Genomic DNA, 15,003 nt, shown 5'->3' on the forward strand with positions numbered 1-15,003 from the left:
CGGGCTGGTCTTAACTGGCCGGGCTGGTCTTAGCTGGTCAGGCTGGTCTTAGCTGGTCAGGATGGTGTAAGCTGGTAAGGCTGATCACCAATTAGGCTACCGCAATTCAAATAATCCGAGCACACCTCAACATTAGAATATTTATTTATTTATTTATTAATAATTATTCAAGTTAAAAAAATAATTAATTAATTAATTAATTAAGAAAAATTAACTGAAAAAAAAAAGATAAGAAAAAAGATTGAAAACAGGTTTTTAATGTTCCCGTTTATTCTAAAACACATTCTGGAAACATTTCACAAAAGCTTGAAGCTACCAGTATCTTTGTCAGCATGTTAAACTACCAGGTCTGTCATCCCACAAACATTCTGTCAACATTTCATACTGACAGCAAAAATTAGTAAACATTTCACAAAATGACAGCTTTAAAGTACCAGGTCCATTAGCTTTAAACTACCAGGTCTGTCATCTCCACAAACATTACGTAAATATTTCACAAAATGACAACTTTAAACTACAGTACCAGGTCTGTTATAGCTTTAAACTACCAGGTCTGTCATCCCCAAATCACAAAAAGGTTTCACAAACAAAATAACATTGGGGGGAACATTGTCCTTGTGATGCCTCCCTCCCGCTCTGGAGCACAACGCAGCCACTTTTTAACGGTATTGCTCAAGTCTAGGTAGGATAGTTTGCGGTCAAACTGTCGAGCAGCAGCTGAAAGAGATGAGATATAAATAAATAAATGAATACATTTATATCAGTGTGCTGAACAAACATATTTACTGAACATGATTGTGATAAATTGTGCTTTTATTTTCATTTTTAGGATGCCAACTTTACATGTGGCCAGGTACTATAGACGAAAACTAGCCTTTTGGCTAATTCTGGCATGTTTACAGTTTTGTTTATTAACATGCACTGTCCCTGTCAAATAAATGAATAAAAAATAAAATTAAAATAAATGATTGACAGATTTAGTGTCTGAGATTTTTGGCAGCTGTAATAATTAATGTAGTGTCTTTAGGTTGGATTTTGTGTTTCTTTGTATTTGTCTAATATTATAATTTCCTCTTACTTGAAAATATGCCACTCTGCTGTACAAATCCATAATCCGCGAATAGTCATTAACTACAAACACCACCTCCCTAAACTTAACCCAGTCAGGGAATACGCAGGAATCTTGACGTTAATTTCAATACCTCACCGCCACTTTGAGCTGTAACCGTTTACATCAGTGACACCTTTAACTTAACAGTTTTAGTTTGTGATAAAGACTATAGACCACTATTATACAACAGAATTCAAATAGGCTGGGAGAATAAATCAAAGGCAAAGTTTATTTTACTTTTTTTTTTTTATTCGTGATATGCCCAGAGAGCGCCAGGGCTTTGTGTGCTCTCTGGTCTTTTGAAAAGTCGTTTGTGCCTCTGAATTTTTGCCCAAGTGCGCTCTGGCACACATAATAGTTGTTTTTTAATAAAACAAATAAATTCACGCACTTTCACAATGTTTTTGAGGACTCAAACTCTTTAGACAGCTAATTCAGAAAAATACCTTCAAAATTTAAGACCTCTTTAAGTCGTGATAAGACTTTTTAATACTTTAAGGGTCTTAATTTCCCCAAAATTGATTTATCAACTTTTAATACTTTGCAAGACCCCGCGGACCTCCTGCCAGTAAACCATTTTCAGGTGAGCAAACATACCAAACATGCAGCCTTGCATCACTGTTCGACTGAATGGCTGCTTGTTTCCTTTGCCAGCCCAGTTGAAATGACAGGCCAGGGAGTTGGTCAAGGCAGGTGACAGCATCCGTCTGATCATAGAGTCTGATGAGGTGCCCCCAACCAAAGCCAAGTGAGCAATCTAGAGATGAGAGAGAGAAGTGGTTGTCATCATGATGCTGCCCACACAGGAATCCTTTTATTTTTGCATCAAGAATCATTTTATCATCGAATCGTGGCCCTCTCAATCAGAATAGAATAGAATAGAAATGTATTTATTTAAAACAGGGACAATGCACAAATAAACATTAATCTTGTAGGAACAAGAAAAGATGCCAGGTTATAGCAGCTTTGCTAATTTCCACCCATAGTCCCTAGGCAGGTAAGGAAGGAATTGAATCGTGAGGTACCCAGAGATTCCCACCCTTAGCTCATACTGGGCTGTGATATATGAACTTGTTTCCTGTGTTTATGTTTTTTTTCCTATGATACTGTACAGGCAGTAGATTGTAAGGTGTTAAGTATATTGCAGTTCAGTTTGTCAAATAAATTACCATGCTTTGACAAACTGATTCATTCTTCAGTGGTGATTCTGCCTCATTGAAGTTGTCTTCATTCATGATCGGCAGGTCAATGGGAGTCATCTCAAGGGTTGTGCCTGGCGCTGGTCCCCTGTGACCACCTGGAGTAAATCTGGCATCTGCCAGTTCACTTTTGATGAACTGCACATCTCTTGACATTTCCTTTACTACCACTACTACTTCAGCGAGCATTGTGGTCATCTTCTCGATGGAAAGGTCTTTAAAAGAAAAAAAAAGAAAAGAAAAAAAAAAGAAAATTGTTAGTAAGAGAGAAAGTAAAACTTGCACAATTTGAAATAGACTTACCTTTCAAAAGCTGCCTGGTGTACTGACTTTGACCTTGCATCTGTGTGCTTAACACCTAGTATAAAACAAGCATCCACGCACCTTAATCACTGCACACATTGAAAGGCATTATTTAACTTCAAGTCTGCCATGGCCACCCACATATAATCCCCACCTCAGCCCACTTTAGTTTTGATCACAAAAAACATTTCTATACATATTTTAGTTCCCTCTTAAGATGTCTGGAGGTAGGAAAAACAAAGGTTCCAACAGATACACAAAAACAAGACTAATCTAATTTGTTCAAATAATTTTATTTTACATGCTCTAAATTAATAAATTGTGGTTATTAGTGAGGAGTGCTATCACATACCATTTTGTGGATGTTGAGGGCGACTGTGGGGGGTGTATTGCCTCGAACTGGATCCTGCTATATCTGTTGGGATATATATATATATACACATCCAAATTGTTTACTTGGCTGTAACTTCTGCTCCTCTTGGAAGTGGCTTGTATTGGAGGCTGAAAGAAAAACAGAATGGGTTAATTTTTTATGTTGCAATACCACAAAAAATAATTGTTGCAATAAAGAGATTTATCTGACAAAATCAATGTAATGTAATCAATGTAAATCAGTGTCCAGTGCCAGTGAATTGCTTTTTACTGTTTTAATTTGCTATACACATATCATTATGGCCTCATGTGATTTTTCATCAGCATTTTCGTAGCATGTAGTCACAGTAGTAATGAACAAACAAAACAAATATAAACTGAAAATAGAATAAACGTAAAATAAAGCAAAAACATCTGTTTTTTCACTTTCCTCCATAAATTAAATCACACTACTGACATCAATATACTGAGTGACAGTTAGAAAGACTTAAGACATTCAAAACACAGACAGACAATCTTATGCGAAAATTGATTTTTCAATCATGTAATAGTTTTTTTTATATTATGTTGAAAATAACCACATTTAGGCTATTTCATGTATGAAAATGCAGTATACAGTTGTTTTAAATTATGTGTGGTTTTTATTATAATTTTATTTTATTCTATTTATTCCATTTATTTATTTCACTTGTTACAAATTTCAGAGGACCCCATTTGAATTCCAGGCGACCCCACGTGGGGTCCCGACCCCAAGTTTGAAACACACTGTCCTACAGTAACCTTAGCACAGGGCGTCCTCACCGGTCCTCACTGCTATCTTAGAAAGCATAAAGGTTCATTCTCACTGCCGCGATACGGAAATGTGGGACGGATTTGCGGAATATTTGCGCAGCGGTTTTCCGCACTCAAACCATACACACAGGCGCGGTACGGACACAGTGTGGAATTTCGCGTTGTTGTGTTCCAAGTCCGCGCAGTGTGAACAGGTGTGGGTGAACATGGATTTGAGTAGTAGTAGCAGCAGCAGCAGCAGCGAGCTAGCAAGCTAACGTTTAACAAGTGTCAACATCAACTTTCCTCCGCGCTCCTCTCTGCTGGTCTCACCGACACTTCAGCACCCGTTCTGGGATACACAGTGTCGGCCCGCCCCGCCTGACCTCCGTGCTCCTCTCCCAGACACTTGAGCACACGTCCAGGGCCCCGGAGGTCAGGCCGGGGGGCCGCAGGACCACGGGTGGCAGCTCCGGACACTTCCACTTTAACCCAAAACGAGTGCTCACGATAACCAGATGAGCAGATAACGTCAACTAGGGAAAATAAAATGAAAACACCACAGTTGTAGCCTGTTAGCATAACATGAGCTAAACCGCTAAACTCGCTAACAGCTAACGAAAGATAACGTTAGTTGGTGGGGACATGTGCTAAGCTATATACACCCAGTCGTGCCTCACCACTCACCAGGAACCTCTTTTAACGTTCACAGAAGAAACAACAAAGTTATTTTCTGCCAGTTTATTCCAGTTAGCTTACCTGAAACCAACTGCGATGAGATGCTGTGTGCGAGCTCAGTTCCGAACAAACATCGCGGAGATGAAATCCCGCCTCTGCGGCGACTTCCGTATGTGGGCAGACATTCTACGGCACTGGGCCGACCCAAAACCGACGTAACAGAGACGTTTGATGAGCTGGGACAAAAGAGTATTAAATTTAAAGGTATCCGCCCATGCGGCCGACGCTTGTCAGACGTTATAAATTCAGGGCTGATGTGTCGTCCTCAGGCCGACGTCGGCCAGATGTATGTGTGCTATCTGGGAAGTTATCGTTAGCCAAAATGCACTGTTAGCTAAAACTGATGTGGCTAAACTGATGCTGTATGCTCGAAATGTGCCAGGTAACGTTAAAACAAAACGTTAAAAAATTTAATAAACTCCGTTAAGCACAAAAGCGGCAGTTATCATTCGTAGAATCAATAAAATCAGTAATATTCCCAACTTACTTGAGCAGTAGCCGAGCATGGGCAAAGGGGAGGAGGAGGAAAATGGCTGCTTCTTCTTCTTGGCAAACGAAACGGCAAACCCAGCTCCTTCTTGGCGGCTGTTTAACGTTACCTGGGATGTACCATTTCACTAGGTTTAAAGTTTGGAGTGTTGGGCTGTTCCACTCCTTGCTGTCACTGTTCAAAAGCACCTTTTAGATGTCTTTGTCATTATAAATTACACACAAACCTTCAGAAGACTTTAACATAGTAAAAAGGTACGTCCACAGCAAAAGGTGCTTAAATTAAAATGTATGAGACCCCCCCCCACCCTCTCATTATATGGTCTCACCTAGTTCAGTCTATGATTGAAACAGCATTAGTAAAACAATATTGATTCAGTGTTGGCATTTCAATCTACAATCTCAACCATCATACAATGTGGATTCAATGATATATTTTCAACATAAAAATTTTAGAAGGTTGATCAACCATTGATTTTTAAACCTTAACTAAAAATCAACCTTTTTGACCATAACTCAATGTTGATTTAACATCTTTTGCTATCTGGGAATGTTGATCTGGAAACAGTGATAATTAAGGATGCATCACTGCTACTGTTGTCATTTTGATCCTTAAAGGCAAATACCAACATTTTGGGAAATTAGCTTGTTCAAAACCTTTAAATTCGCTAGCTAGCTCATTTAACATTGAACCAGCTAGTTGACTTGCTTTCTTCCTTAAAAGTGCCAAAATGCACTGATGGTACTATGCCAGTGTAGCTTACTCTGCAAAAATTATTAGACAAGCTAATTTCCCCAAATGTTGGTTTTCTCCTGGCTCTTTTAGTGTTATTATTGTGTTAAATAGAAAATAAATAAATAAATAAAATAAAAAATAAAATAAAATAAATAAATAAAATGCCCGGCCTGTATTTCCAAATTTACACATATGTCAGTCTGGCTCACATGTGAAAGTATCTGCTGTCAGAATGGCTGTTGCGCAAAAGGCCTATAGGCTTAAACTGTTTTGGTTATCTATCTATAAAGCAAGAAGCGCCTGTGTGTCTGTCTGTGGCTCGCATCTCTCTGACTGTTTGTCAGATCGGCTTAAGCTTTCGGATATGGCTTGCGCATGGCACAATGGTGTGCATCCTTTATTTTGAAGTTTTTTGGTTGAAGTTTTTTGGATTATATATGAACACAAAGACTTTTGGGTTAATGTATCAAGTTATTTCCTCCAAGTTGGTGCTCACCAAGAATGTCTGCAATTTTTGCTGTGTCCAGTTGTAATTTGACTTTTCCTTTGAAGGCATTGGAGTGTCTGCCAGTCACACTCAAGCCCATCCTCCCAGGTGATTTTAGTTGACCTCTAGGTAGATGCAACACAGCTCCAGCTGCCATATTTTAACACTTTGGCCACAGAAAAAATACACTAATGGGCGGGGATCAGCTCAGGAGTACTGCTTCTAGTGTTGGAACATGGAATCGATTTATTGTCACATTTTACAGATTGTCCCTACAATGTGCGGTCAACTATAAATACAAATATTGACAATCTGGTAGTTGACAATATGATAATCTACCAAACTATTGTTTTCATTTGACAGTCGCAGCAGTCTGGTCGGTGCAGTAACACTTAAGCTACTTACTCAATCCAATTGGAAAGACTGTGGCACATGTAATAAAGGAACATTGACAGTATTCAGGCATTGCTATTGGAAATAGTGTTAGCTAGGGGGGATTGTTGGCAAGCTCAGGGGAGGTTGCTTTTGCTGGTTGGGCCTGGGGGAAAAGATGTTCAGGACTCTTCGGTCGTGAGGCGCTACCACCAGCCCTAATTCATGTGAGATTCATCAGGTGGGTGGTAGATAGTGTCTTTTAGGATTTAGATGAATTTACAGCAGCACCCTACCTTCTTAGCGTAACATGGCTGGTTGACGAGTCTGGTCCAGCTTTGCTAGCCTGTTCAACCATCTTATTCCATCAACCATTTTATACCATCTTAAACCATCAACCAGCCTTTTCAACCAGCTCAGACCATCAACCAGTTAACACCATCTAAAACCATCAACCACCCTATTCAACCAGCTTCTAGACCATCAACCAGCTAAAACCATCAACCAGCCTATTGAACCAGCTAAGACCAGCTAAAACCATCAACCAGCCTATTGAACCAGCTAAGACCAGCTAAAACCATCAACCAGCTAAAACCATCAACCACCCTATTCTACCAGCTAAGACCATCTGAAACCATCATCCAACCTGTTCAACCAGCTAAGACCATCTAAAACCATCAACCAGCTAAACCCACTAAGACCATCTAAAACCATCAACCAGCCAGTTTTACCAGCTAAAACCATCTAAACCCACCAGCTAAGACCATCTAAAACCATCAACCAGCCTGTTAAACCAGCTAAAACCATCTAAAACCATCAACCACCCTAAGCTGGTCTAAGCTGGTTTTTTCAGCAGGGGCTGCCTTAACTCAGCCAAAAAATTTTTTTAATTGTCTTTTAAGTCTATGGTTCTAATGTGAATTTATTTTCATTTCAGTTGTGGCTGAATCCAGGGACCAAAGTCATGTGGAAATGTAAGCTGTGTGCTTTTTCTAGTGCCATCAAAGTATGCTTACTGAGACAATACAGACTCCAACACGGACAGTATTCTACAGTTTCTCCCATACCATGCTTATATCACAACTGCATGTGCACTTATAGCAGTTTTAATGTTAGCAGGTTAGCAGGCAGTGATTCTCATGGTGTGGCTAGCATGTCAGCATTTCATTGTCCGCTATGTGATTTCAAGCAGCCATTTGTTGAGAGGGCCATGTTTCTTCATCTAAGGGGACATTTAAAACTGAAGCAAACTGTGCCATGCCCATTTAGGGACTGCACATTTAAATCAAATGTCTACTCCACATATAACTCTCACAAATGCAGAGAACATCAGAATGCCTCAGATTATGATGTGTCAGTTGTAGTGCCAAATGAATCAAATGATTCCCAGGACGTTGACATTGAACTTGAACAAGATGCAGCTCTTCCAGATGAAAACGATCCCAACCCAGTGGCAGGTAACAGCACTGAGGGTTTAGCTGACCAATTGCAATATAATCTGGCAGCCCTCCTTTTGAAAATGCAAACAATTCTCCATGTATCGGAGAGGGCAACACAGGATAACATTGAGCATGTGGATAAACTGTTTTCACTCTCACAGCCTCTTGTCAAACAGGCTGTTACAAAGGTACTGAAAAAACATAACTGCCCATTTACCGACACAGTTGTAAGTGATATTGTCCAGGCAGTCTCAGAGAGTAACATTTTGCACAAATCAATTACCTCTGAAGCCCCATTGACAACTGCTAAGAGAAGGAAGTCATATTACGAAAATAAGTTTCCACTTGTTAAGCCTGTGGAGTACCTTATTGAGTCTTCACAGCATACCTGTATGTATGTGCCCATTCTCTCATCTCTGCAGGAGTTGCTGAAAAAAGCAGATGTATTTGAGAAAGTCCAAGAAACTACCACACAACATCCTGGTCAGTATTCATCATATCGAGATGGTTCTTACTGTCAGGAAAACCCACTTCTCTCTGATAAGGACCTCAAATTACCTCTCATTCTATATGTTGATGATTTCGAAGTTGTAAACCCTCTCGGGACCTCCAAGAAAATTTACAAAACGTGTGCAGTTTATTGGACATTAGCTAACCTGCCACTGAAGTATCGCTCAGCACTACACTGTACACAGCTTGCCCTTTTGTGCAATTTGAGTGATGTACAGACTTTTGGATATGCAAAAGTGTTTGCGCCCCTTTTGAATGACTTAAAGACTCTGGAAGAGCAAGGTGTCTATGTCGAGACACTTGGTCAGTGTCTCAAAGGTACAGTCTACTGTGTTGCGGCCGATAACCTTGCTGCACATGGGCTAGCTGGTTTCAAGGAGAGTTTTATGGGTTTACACTGTTGCCGATTTCGCCTCACTTCCAAGGCAGACATACAGACGTCAGATGCAACCACTGGTATTTGTGAAATGAGAACAAAAAATCAACATGATTGCCTTGTTGAAGAAATACAAAATGATGGCTGTGAAAATGATTACGGTGTTAAAAGCAGTTGTGTCCTTTCTGACCATCTCTCATATTTCCACCCAATCACAGGATTTCCACCTGACCTACTGCATGACCTGTTCGAAGGCATGGTTCCTGTCGAGCTGGCCCTGTGTTTGAAAGGTATGATGACAAAGAAATATTTCTCTTTGGAGGATCTAAATAAAGCAATTTCTTCTTTTCACTACCAACATTCTGACAAGGTTGACTGCCCCCATCCAATTCCCCCAACATTTACCTCTCGCAGAACAATAGGGGGGAATGGGCATGAGAACCACGCTCTACTTAGACTGCTACCTGTTCTTATTGGCTCAAGGGTTCCAGAAGGGGACAGATTTTGGGAGGTCCTAATGGAGATAAAAGACATAGTCGAGCTTGCTTTGTCTCCTACTTTCACAGATGAGACCATACAGTACATGGCTTGCAAGATTGCAGATCACAGGCAGCTCCTTCATGAGGTCTTCCCTAACTTTCAGTTACGGCCGAAGCATCATTTTATCAAGCACTACCCTCACCTCATTAAGTGTTTTGGTCCTTTGGTGCATCTTTGGACAATGAGGTTTGAAGGAAAACACAAAGTTTTCAAGAAAATAGTGCGGGACACACAGAACTTCAAAAACGTGTATAAATGTATGGCAGAGAGGCACCAAAAAATGATGGCATTCTACATGTCATCACCGAGATTTTTAAAGCCACCAATCCAGACTTCAAAAGTGGAATCTGTCTATATTGAGTCTTTGCCCACAGATACACACAAACTCATATTGAGCATCACAGACAGCAAGAGTGTATATGTGGCAAAACGTGTAACCATTGATGGCACACTTTTTGTCGTCGGCATGTTTGTCTGCACTGGGGTACGCGCCGCCTTGCCTGAGTTTAAGGAGATCAAAAACATATTACTGATTAACAGTGAGATCTTCTTTGTACTGAAAGACTTTGAAGCTTGGTATGTTGACCATTTGCGCTCATATGAGCTGGCAGTTAACGAAAGAATGGGCCATACAGTGAAAGCTGTATATCAGCTGACTGACCAAACACCATTGTTGGCCTACAAAGTGTCAAGCAAACTAATCCTCACAACTAAACATTTCATTCCAGTTCCTGAGTAAACGAGCAGCTGCACATCGAGCAGTCAACAGCCTGTCACATCTGCATACACAGCTGGAGTACCTGGACAAAGCAATAGAATTGCAGTACGTGAGTAGTATTTTCCACTGATTAAATAATATATGGGGCAACAGATATTAATTATAGTTGTGCAGGTAGCTCCTGGAACATAAGCCAACTCATGCAGTGTTTCTTTTATGTTACAGGCGTCCCATGCACAGTTGTACAAATGGCAACACCAGATGTCCTCAAGTTAAGGGTCATCCTTGATGAAGTCAACGCTTTAAGGCTTAACGTACCCTCTCGCCCTGAGACTGTGAATGCCCTCATAACTGAGCTGAAAAATAAGCTGAACCTGAACTATGACTTTTGCCTGCAATTCCAAGACCCCGAATTTGACAATGCCCTATGCAATTTAGTTAACATAGAGGACTTGCCACCTAAGGCAACTGTGAAGATAGTCAAAGTAATGGAGTCCGATCTGAGTTCAGTCAGCACAGATGACACGGTGTTACTGTCAGACAATACAGATTCACCTGAGCACCTCTGTAGATGGCCTGAGGTTTTTGTTATTCCGACTTTCTCATACGAGGTGGAGTTTGCATTAAGAGAGGGCAACTGCGTGTTTGAGAAGGAAGGGAAAACCTTGAGGTTGACCAGGGATCAAAAACATAACATCCTGGATGTGATGGCTGCAGAAATATATAGATACAACAGGTATCCAAGTACCAAACAGTTAGACAAGGCTGCAGATGCCCTTGTGAATAAACACCCCTGCCTAAAAGAGAGAGGTTCCCAAACGGGACGGGAAGGATGGAAGAATAGCCTGCGCTTCAAGATGGGCAACTACAGGACGAAGCTGAGCAGAGCTGGCATAAAAGATGTGGCTGTGAACGCAGGGAAGCGCAGCCGTAGCAACCCAGAGGGTGCGTCACCACGGGCCAACATTAAACGACCCAGAAGAGGGAAAATCCAGTTCCTTCCTAACTATCCCCGTGGCGAGAACAAGGACACCCTTGAGACCCAAAGGATGGAGATGGTGGAAGAATTCAAGAAGACACCAGCTGACAGAGACATGATTCTCATCTATACGCACATGCAACACATCTTTGCACTCCGACGTGAAGAGATTGTGACTTTAGCTCCTCCCATCACAGAATTCAAAGCCAGATGGCCTGGTCTCTTCTCTGAAGCCCACGTGAGTAAAAGTATACTGAGAAACTTTAATAAAACAATGGTGATATCACACACACACACACACAATTATTTCATGATTTGGTTTAAGAAATTAGTTGTGATGTCCTCAGGTTGATTTCATCAGGGAAACAAACTCATAAAAATGTCTAAAATTACTTAAAATATTACTCATGGAGACTTTGAAATAGCTTAATTGCAATTGAATTATTTATGCCCAGAAAATTGTTTGTCATGATTTAGGCTATTTACGGAATATTTCTTTATGCTTTTGTGTTTGGTACAGGTCTATGGCGAATTCCATAGGGTTGCCAGTCAAAACCTGCAATATTCCTTCTTCGCTGCTCTTGATAGACACACGCCACAGCTGCTCAAACTCTACAAACAGAGGAGGACTGGAGCTTTTGGTGAGAAGATGACAGATCTGCTGACGGCATACAAGGAGCAGGTAAGTGTGTTAATATGTTTACTGAAGGTGCAAGTAACTGCAATAACACTGAATTGATGAAACTGCTATTAAATCTCTCTCTCCCTCTCTCTCTCTCATAAAAGGACAAGAATGACATCACAGCAGCTAGAACAGCAGCCGCGGCTGGCCTGCCACTCTACCTAAAAGAAGGCTCATCAGAGATCTCTAAGAGTTGCAAGGTAATTTCTTATTCTCCATCACTCTTCATTTTTCATAAGCTCTTATTGGCACTGTCAAGCAACTAATTTTATAAACACTTTGATGCAGCCTATTACAGTTGGCTCCATTAGCTGACTGTAAAGCCATTTTCTGGGAAACAGAGTTGAATTGCAATGACTGTAAAGCACTATAGGTATTTTTTTCTCTTCAGATCCAGTGACACCACCCATGAGTTTCAGTTGCACAGATACATCTGCTGTGCATGCGGGCTACAGGAGTGAGAGAGAATATAGCAGGGGGGAGTTCCCCAGTTACTGACCAAACACTATTTCAGTGATTGCTGTAACAATATAGAGCCATTTAACAGTTTTTAACACAAAAATATCACTTACAACACCTTTTAATGCAGTGTATTTGTACCCTTCCTGCCCTTTAGTGGACTATCAAAGGTACTGCCTAAAGCCGGTACATGTCATAGATTACGTTGCGGGAGTTAATCAATCTCATCCCTACCAATCAATCTAGTTTATTCCCTCTATCATACCAGTGTTGTCAGCTTCCTTATTCTACACCTGTAAATGTTTGTAAGTACACTAAATTACTATATCTCCCAAGAGTATTGTTATTTCTGCTTCATTAGCCTATGGTAGTTGAAACGCGGTTTGTATGCGTTCCGGACCTCATGAGTGTTCCATCTTTCAGGAGGAGGAGTCTGAAGCATTCCAGGAGGGTGCAGTGGCGCTGGTGGCTGTGGTGGATGAAGAGGACACTGTTTCAGGGATTCCTTTTCACCCTAGCCATGTGTCTGTTATCCTGGAGGATCAGGTTGTAATGTCTCTCAAATCTTGGACTGATGCGGTGGTGGTGTTGTTTGGCTTGATCTATGCTCTCAATTTGAGTTATCCGGCAAAGTTGAGCGGCTTCTTTGAGTTTATCCAGGTCATCCTCCTAAATCTTGATGATGGAAGAAAGCAGCTCAAAGCAAAGTTGCAGGCCTTGAAAAATGAGCTAGGGTAAAGTCAGAGTGGGTGTGGTCGGAAACTTATTGAGTAGCTGTGGTTTAAAACTGGCACTTATTGGTTTTAATTTCAATTTCTTGGATGGATTACTCGCGAATGCAGGCTTGCACAGAAACGCCACGCATGTCACATGAAAGCACAGGACCAGAGCTTTCCAGTGATACCACACACATCATTGTACTGTCATCCCATCATGCTATAAATCCATCAAATCAGTCATGTCCGCCTGGCACAAACTACATGTTTTGGACAACTGTGAAGTGACAGAATGTCTCACCATCATGGTTCTTATATTGCCAGATTCCAGAGAGTCTCCCCTCTTCATATGGCAGAATATGTCAACTTCCAACTTGCTATGCTGAGATACATGTAAAAATGTAAGAATTTAGTAACACGGATTTGTTTTTTTCATTGATATAAAAATCAATATAAAATACAGGCACATAGAAGGACAGGAAATGATGGCAAATCTGGTTAGCCCAGATTGTCCTGAAAAAAACAAGATATAGCATGTGTATGTAGCCTTTATAATGACTGTGATATGAGCTTAAAAGTAAAGGCAGTAAAAATACCCCCAAAACGCCTATAGGGCCCAAGGTCAGACCCATATTGAAGCGACTAAATACCCAAAATGTGATGTGTTTGTAAAGAATGTATTTTTTTCAAGTTACAAATTACTTTTATAATAAAATACATTTTCTTATATATAGTATTTTGTATTTTATTTTGGTACATTTGGTGAGCAAGTATTTCTAATATATAATATATATTTATAATGAGATACTTTTTGATGTATTTGTTCACATATGCAGTGGTACTCCCTAACACCTGGAAGCAGACTTTGATGTGTCCAATCAGTGGAGTAGCCACTGTAACAGACTCTGCTTCAGTTTCCTCTGTGCTCCTGCTGTTTTGTGGACATATTCCTCGAACAAAATATTTGCACTACTCTGGAGGTGATATTTAATCCAAGTTCCTTTATTAAACATTAATAAAGCAGGACATGTGTTCAGCTGTGCACTGTAAGCAGGTGTTTTTCAATATACAGGCAATATTTGGTTTCCGAATTAATGTTTTGGCACACTGATGCAAAAGTCTCTGGGGCGTCGGTGGCTTAGTGGATAGAGCAGGCGCCCCATGTACAAGGCCATTGCCACAGGTGCCTGGGTTCGACTCCAGTCTGTGGCCATTTCCTGCGTGTCACTCCCCCTCTCTCTCCCCCCTTCACACTTGTCTGTCCTGTCGATTAAAGGCTAAAATGCCCAAAAAATATCTTTAAAAAAAAAGTCTCAAGAATTCTCAAAAGTTTCAGTTAACGGAAGATTCAGCTTACAGGTCATTACGTTCCCGCAGTGGAAGAGGCCTAAATGTTGCATTGAATGAGGCTGTGTGAACATTGCAGTTCAGACTGTTCTCATAAACTGTTCATATGTTTTCCTGTGCAAAGTAATGCACCCAAATTCATACATATCTGTATCTATATGAGCCAGTAATTTGTTCAAAACCCACATATTTTGGAAGGTTAGGATCACGTGACCAATGCGCTGATGGCAGTAAACAAGGAAATGGTCCCAAGCAGTCCAGTAAGGGGGAAGGTTAGAGTGGCGAATGGGTCACAAATACAGGATTTTCCCCGAAGCTCTTCCCAAGGAGATCAGCGTTTGAAACCTTGTGAACATTGAGTCATTTAATGTACATCCTCACCATGTTTCCTTCCTAACCCTCGCCACAGTTACTTTAATTGCCTAAGCCTAACGTCCGTAACTGTACGTTAATTACATAACTTTATGTTAAGGACGTAATGCCATTCATGGGGGGGCGAGAGGATATCATACAAACTGTTGTGTGTGCATTTTTGTAGGATATTATACAAACCATTCTATGAGGATACGTTGTGTAGTTTCACTTCGGCACTGTGGAACATGAGTTACTGTAGTAACATGCCAGAAATCCTTTCTTCATCTGTCCTTGGCTCAGGTTTT

The 15,003-nt window shown here is 40.7% G+C and overlaps 1 protein-coding gene across 1 annotated transcript; it reads right to left on the reverse strand.

Annotated features, from left to right (window-relative positions):
• Window positions 1-248: 248 nt before the first annotated feature.
• LOC144466840 (uncharacterized) lies at window positions 249-5,043 on the reverse strand. Its single transcript, XM_078174250.1, has 7 exons — window positions 4,982-5,043; window positions 4,516-4,670; window positions 3,070-3,114; window positions 2,966-3,028; window positions 2,281-2,525; window positions 1,709-1,868; window positions 249-717 (listed from the first exon to the last, which is right to left on the reverse strand). Exons 5-7 carry the CDS (start codon window positions 2,506-2,508, stop codon window positions 581-583), a joined length of 525 nt encoding a protein of 174 aa, XP_078030376.1. The 5' UTR covers window positions 2,509-2,525; window positions 2,966-3,028; window positions 3,070-3,114; window positions 4,516-4,670; window positions 4,982-5,043; the 3' UTR covers window positions 249-580.
• Between the last annotated feature and the right edge of the window lie 9,960 nt (window positions 5,044-15,003).

The sequence above is a fragment of the Epinephelus lanceolatus genome, chromosome 14, assembly GCF_041903045.1.
Source record: "Epinephelus lanceolatus isolate andai-2023 chromosome 14, ASM4190304v1, whole genome shotgun sequence".
Lineage (NCBI taxonomy): Eukaryota > Metazoa > Chordata > Actinopteri > Perciformes > Serranidae > Epinephelus > Epinephelus lanceolatus.

Coding starts and splice junctions, on each gene's coding strand:
- LOC144466840 (XM_078174250.1), bottom strand. CDS start 2,508: ATGACCACAATGCTCGCTGAAGTAGTAGTGGTAGTAAAGGAAATGTCA. Junction 1,869..2,280: donor AATCAGTTTGTCAAAGCATG/GTAATTTATTTG, acceptor TCTCATCTCTAG/ATTGCTCACTTGGCTTTGGT. Junction 718..1,708: donor GATGCAAGGCTGCATGTTTG/GTATGTTTGCTC, acceptor CATCTCTTTCAG/CTGCTGCTCGACAGTTTGAC.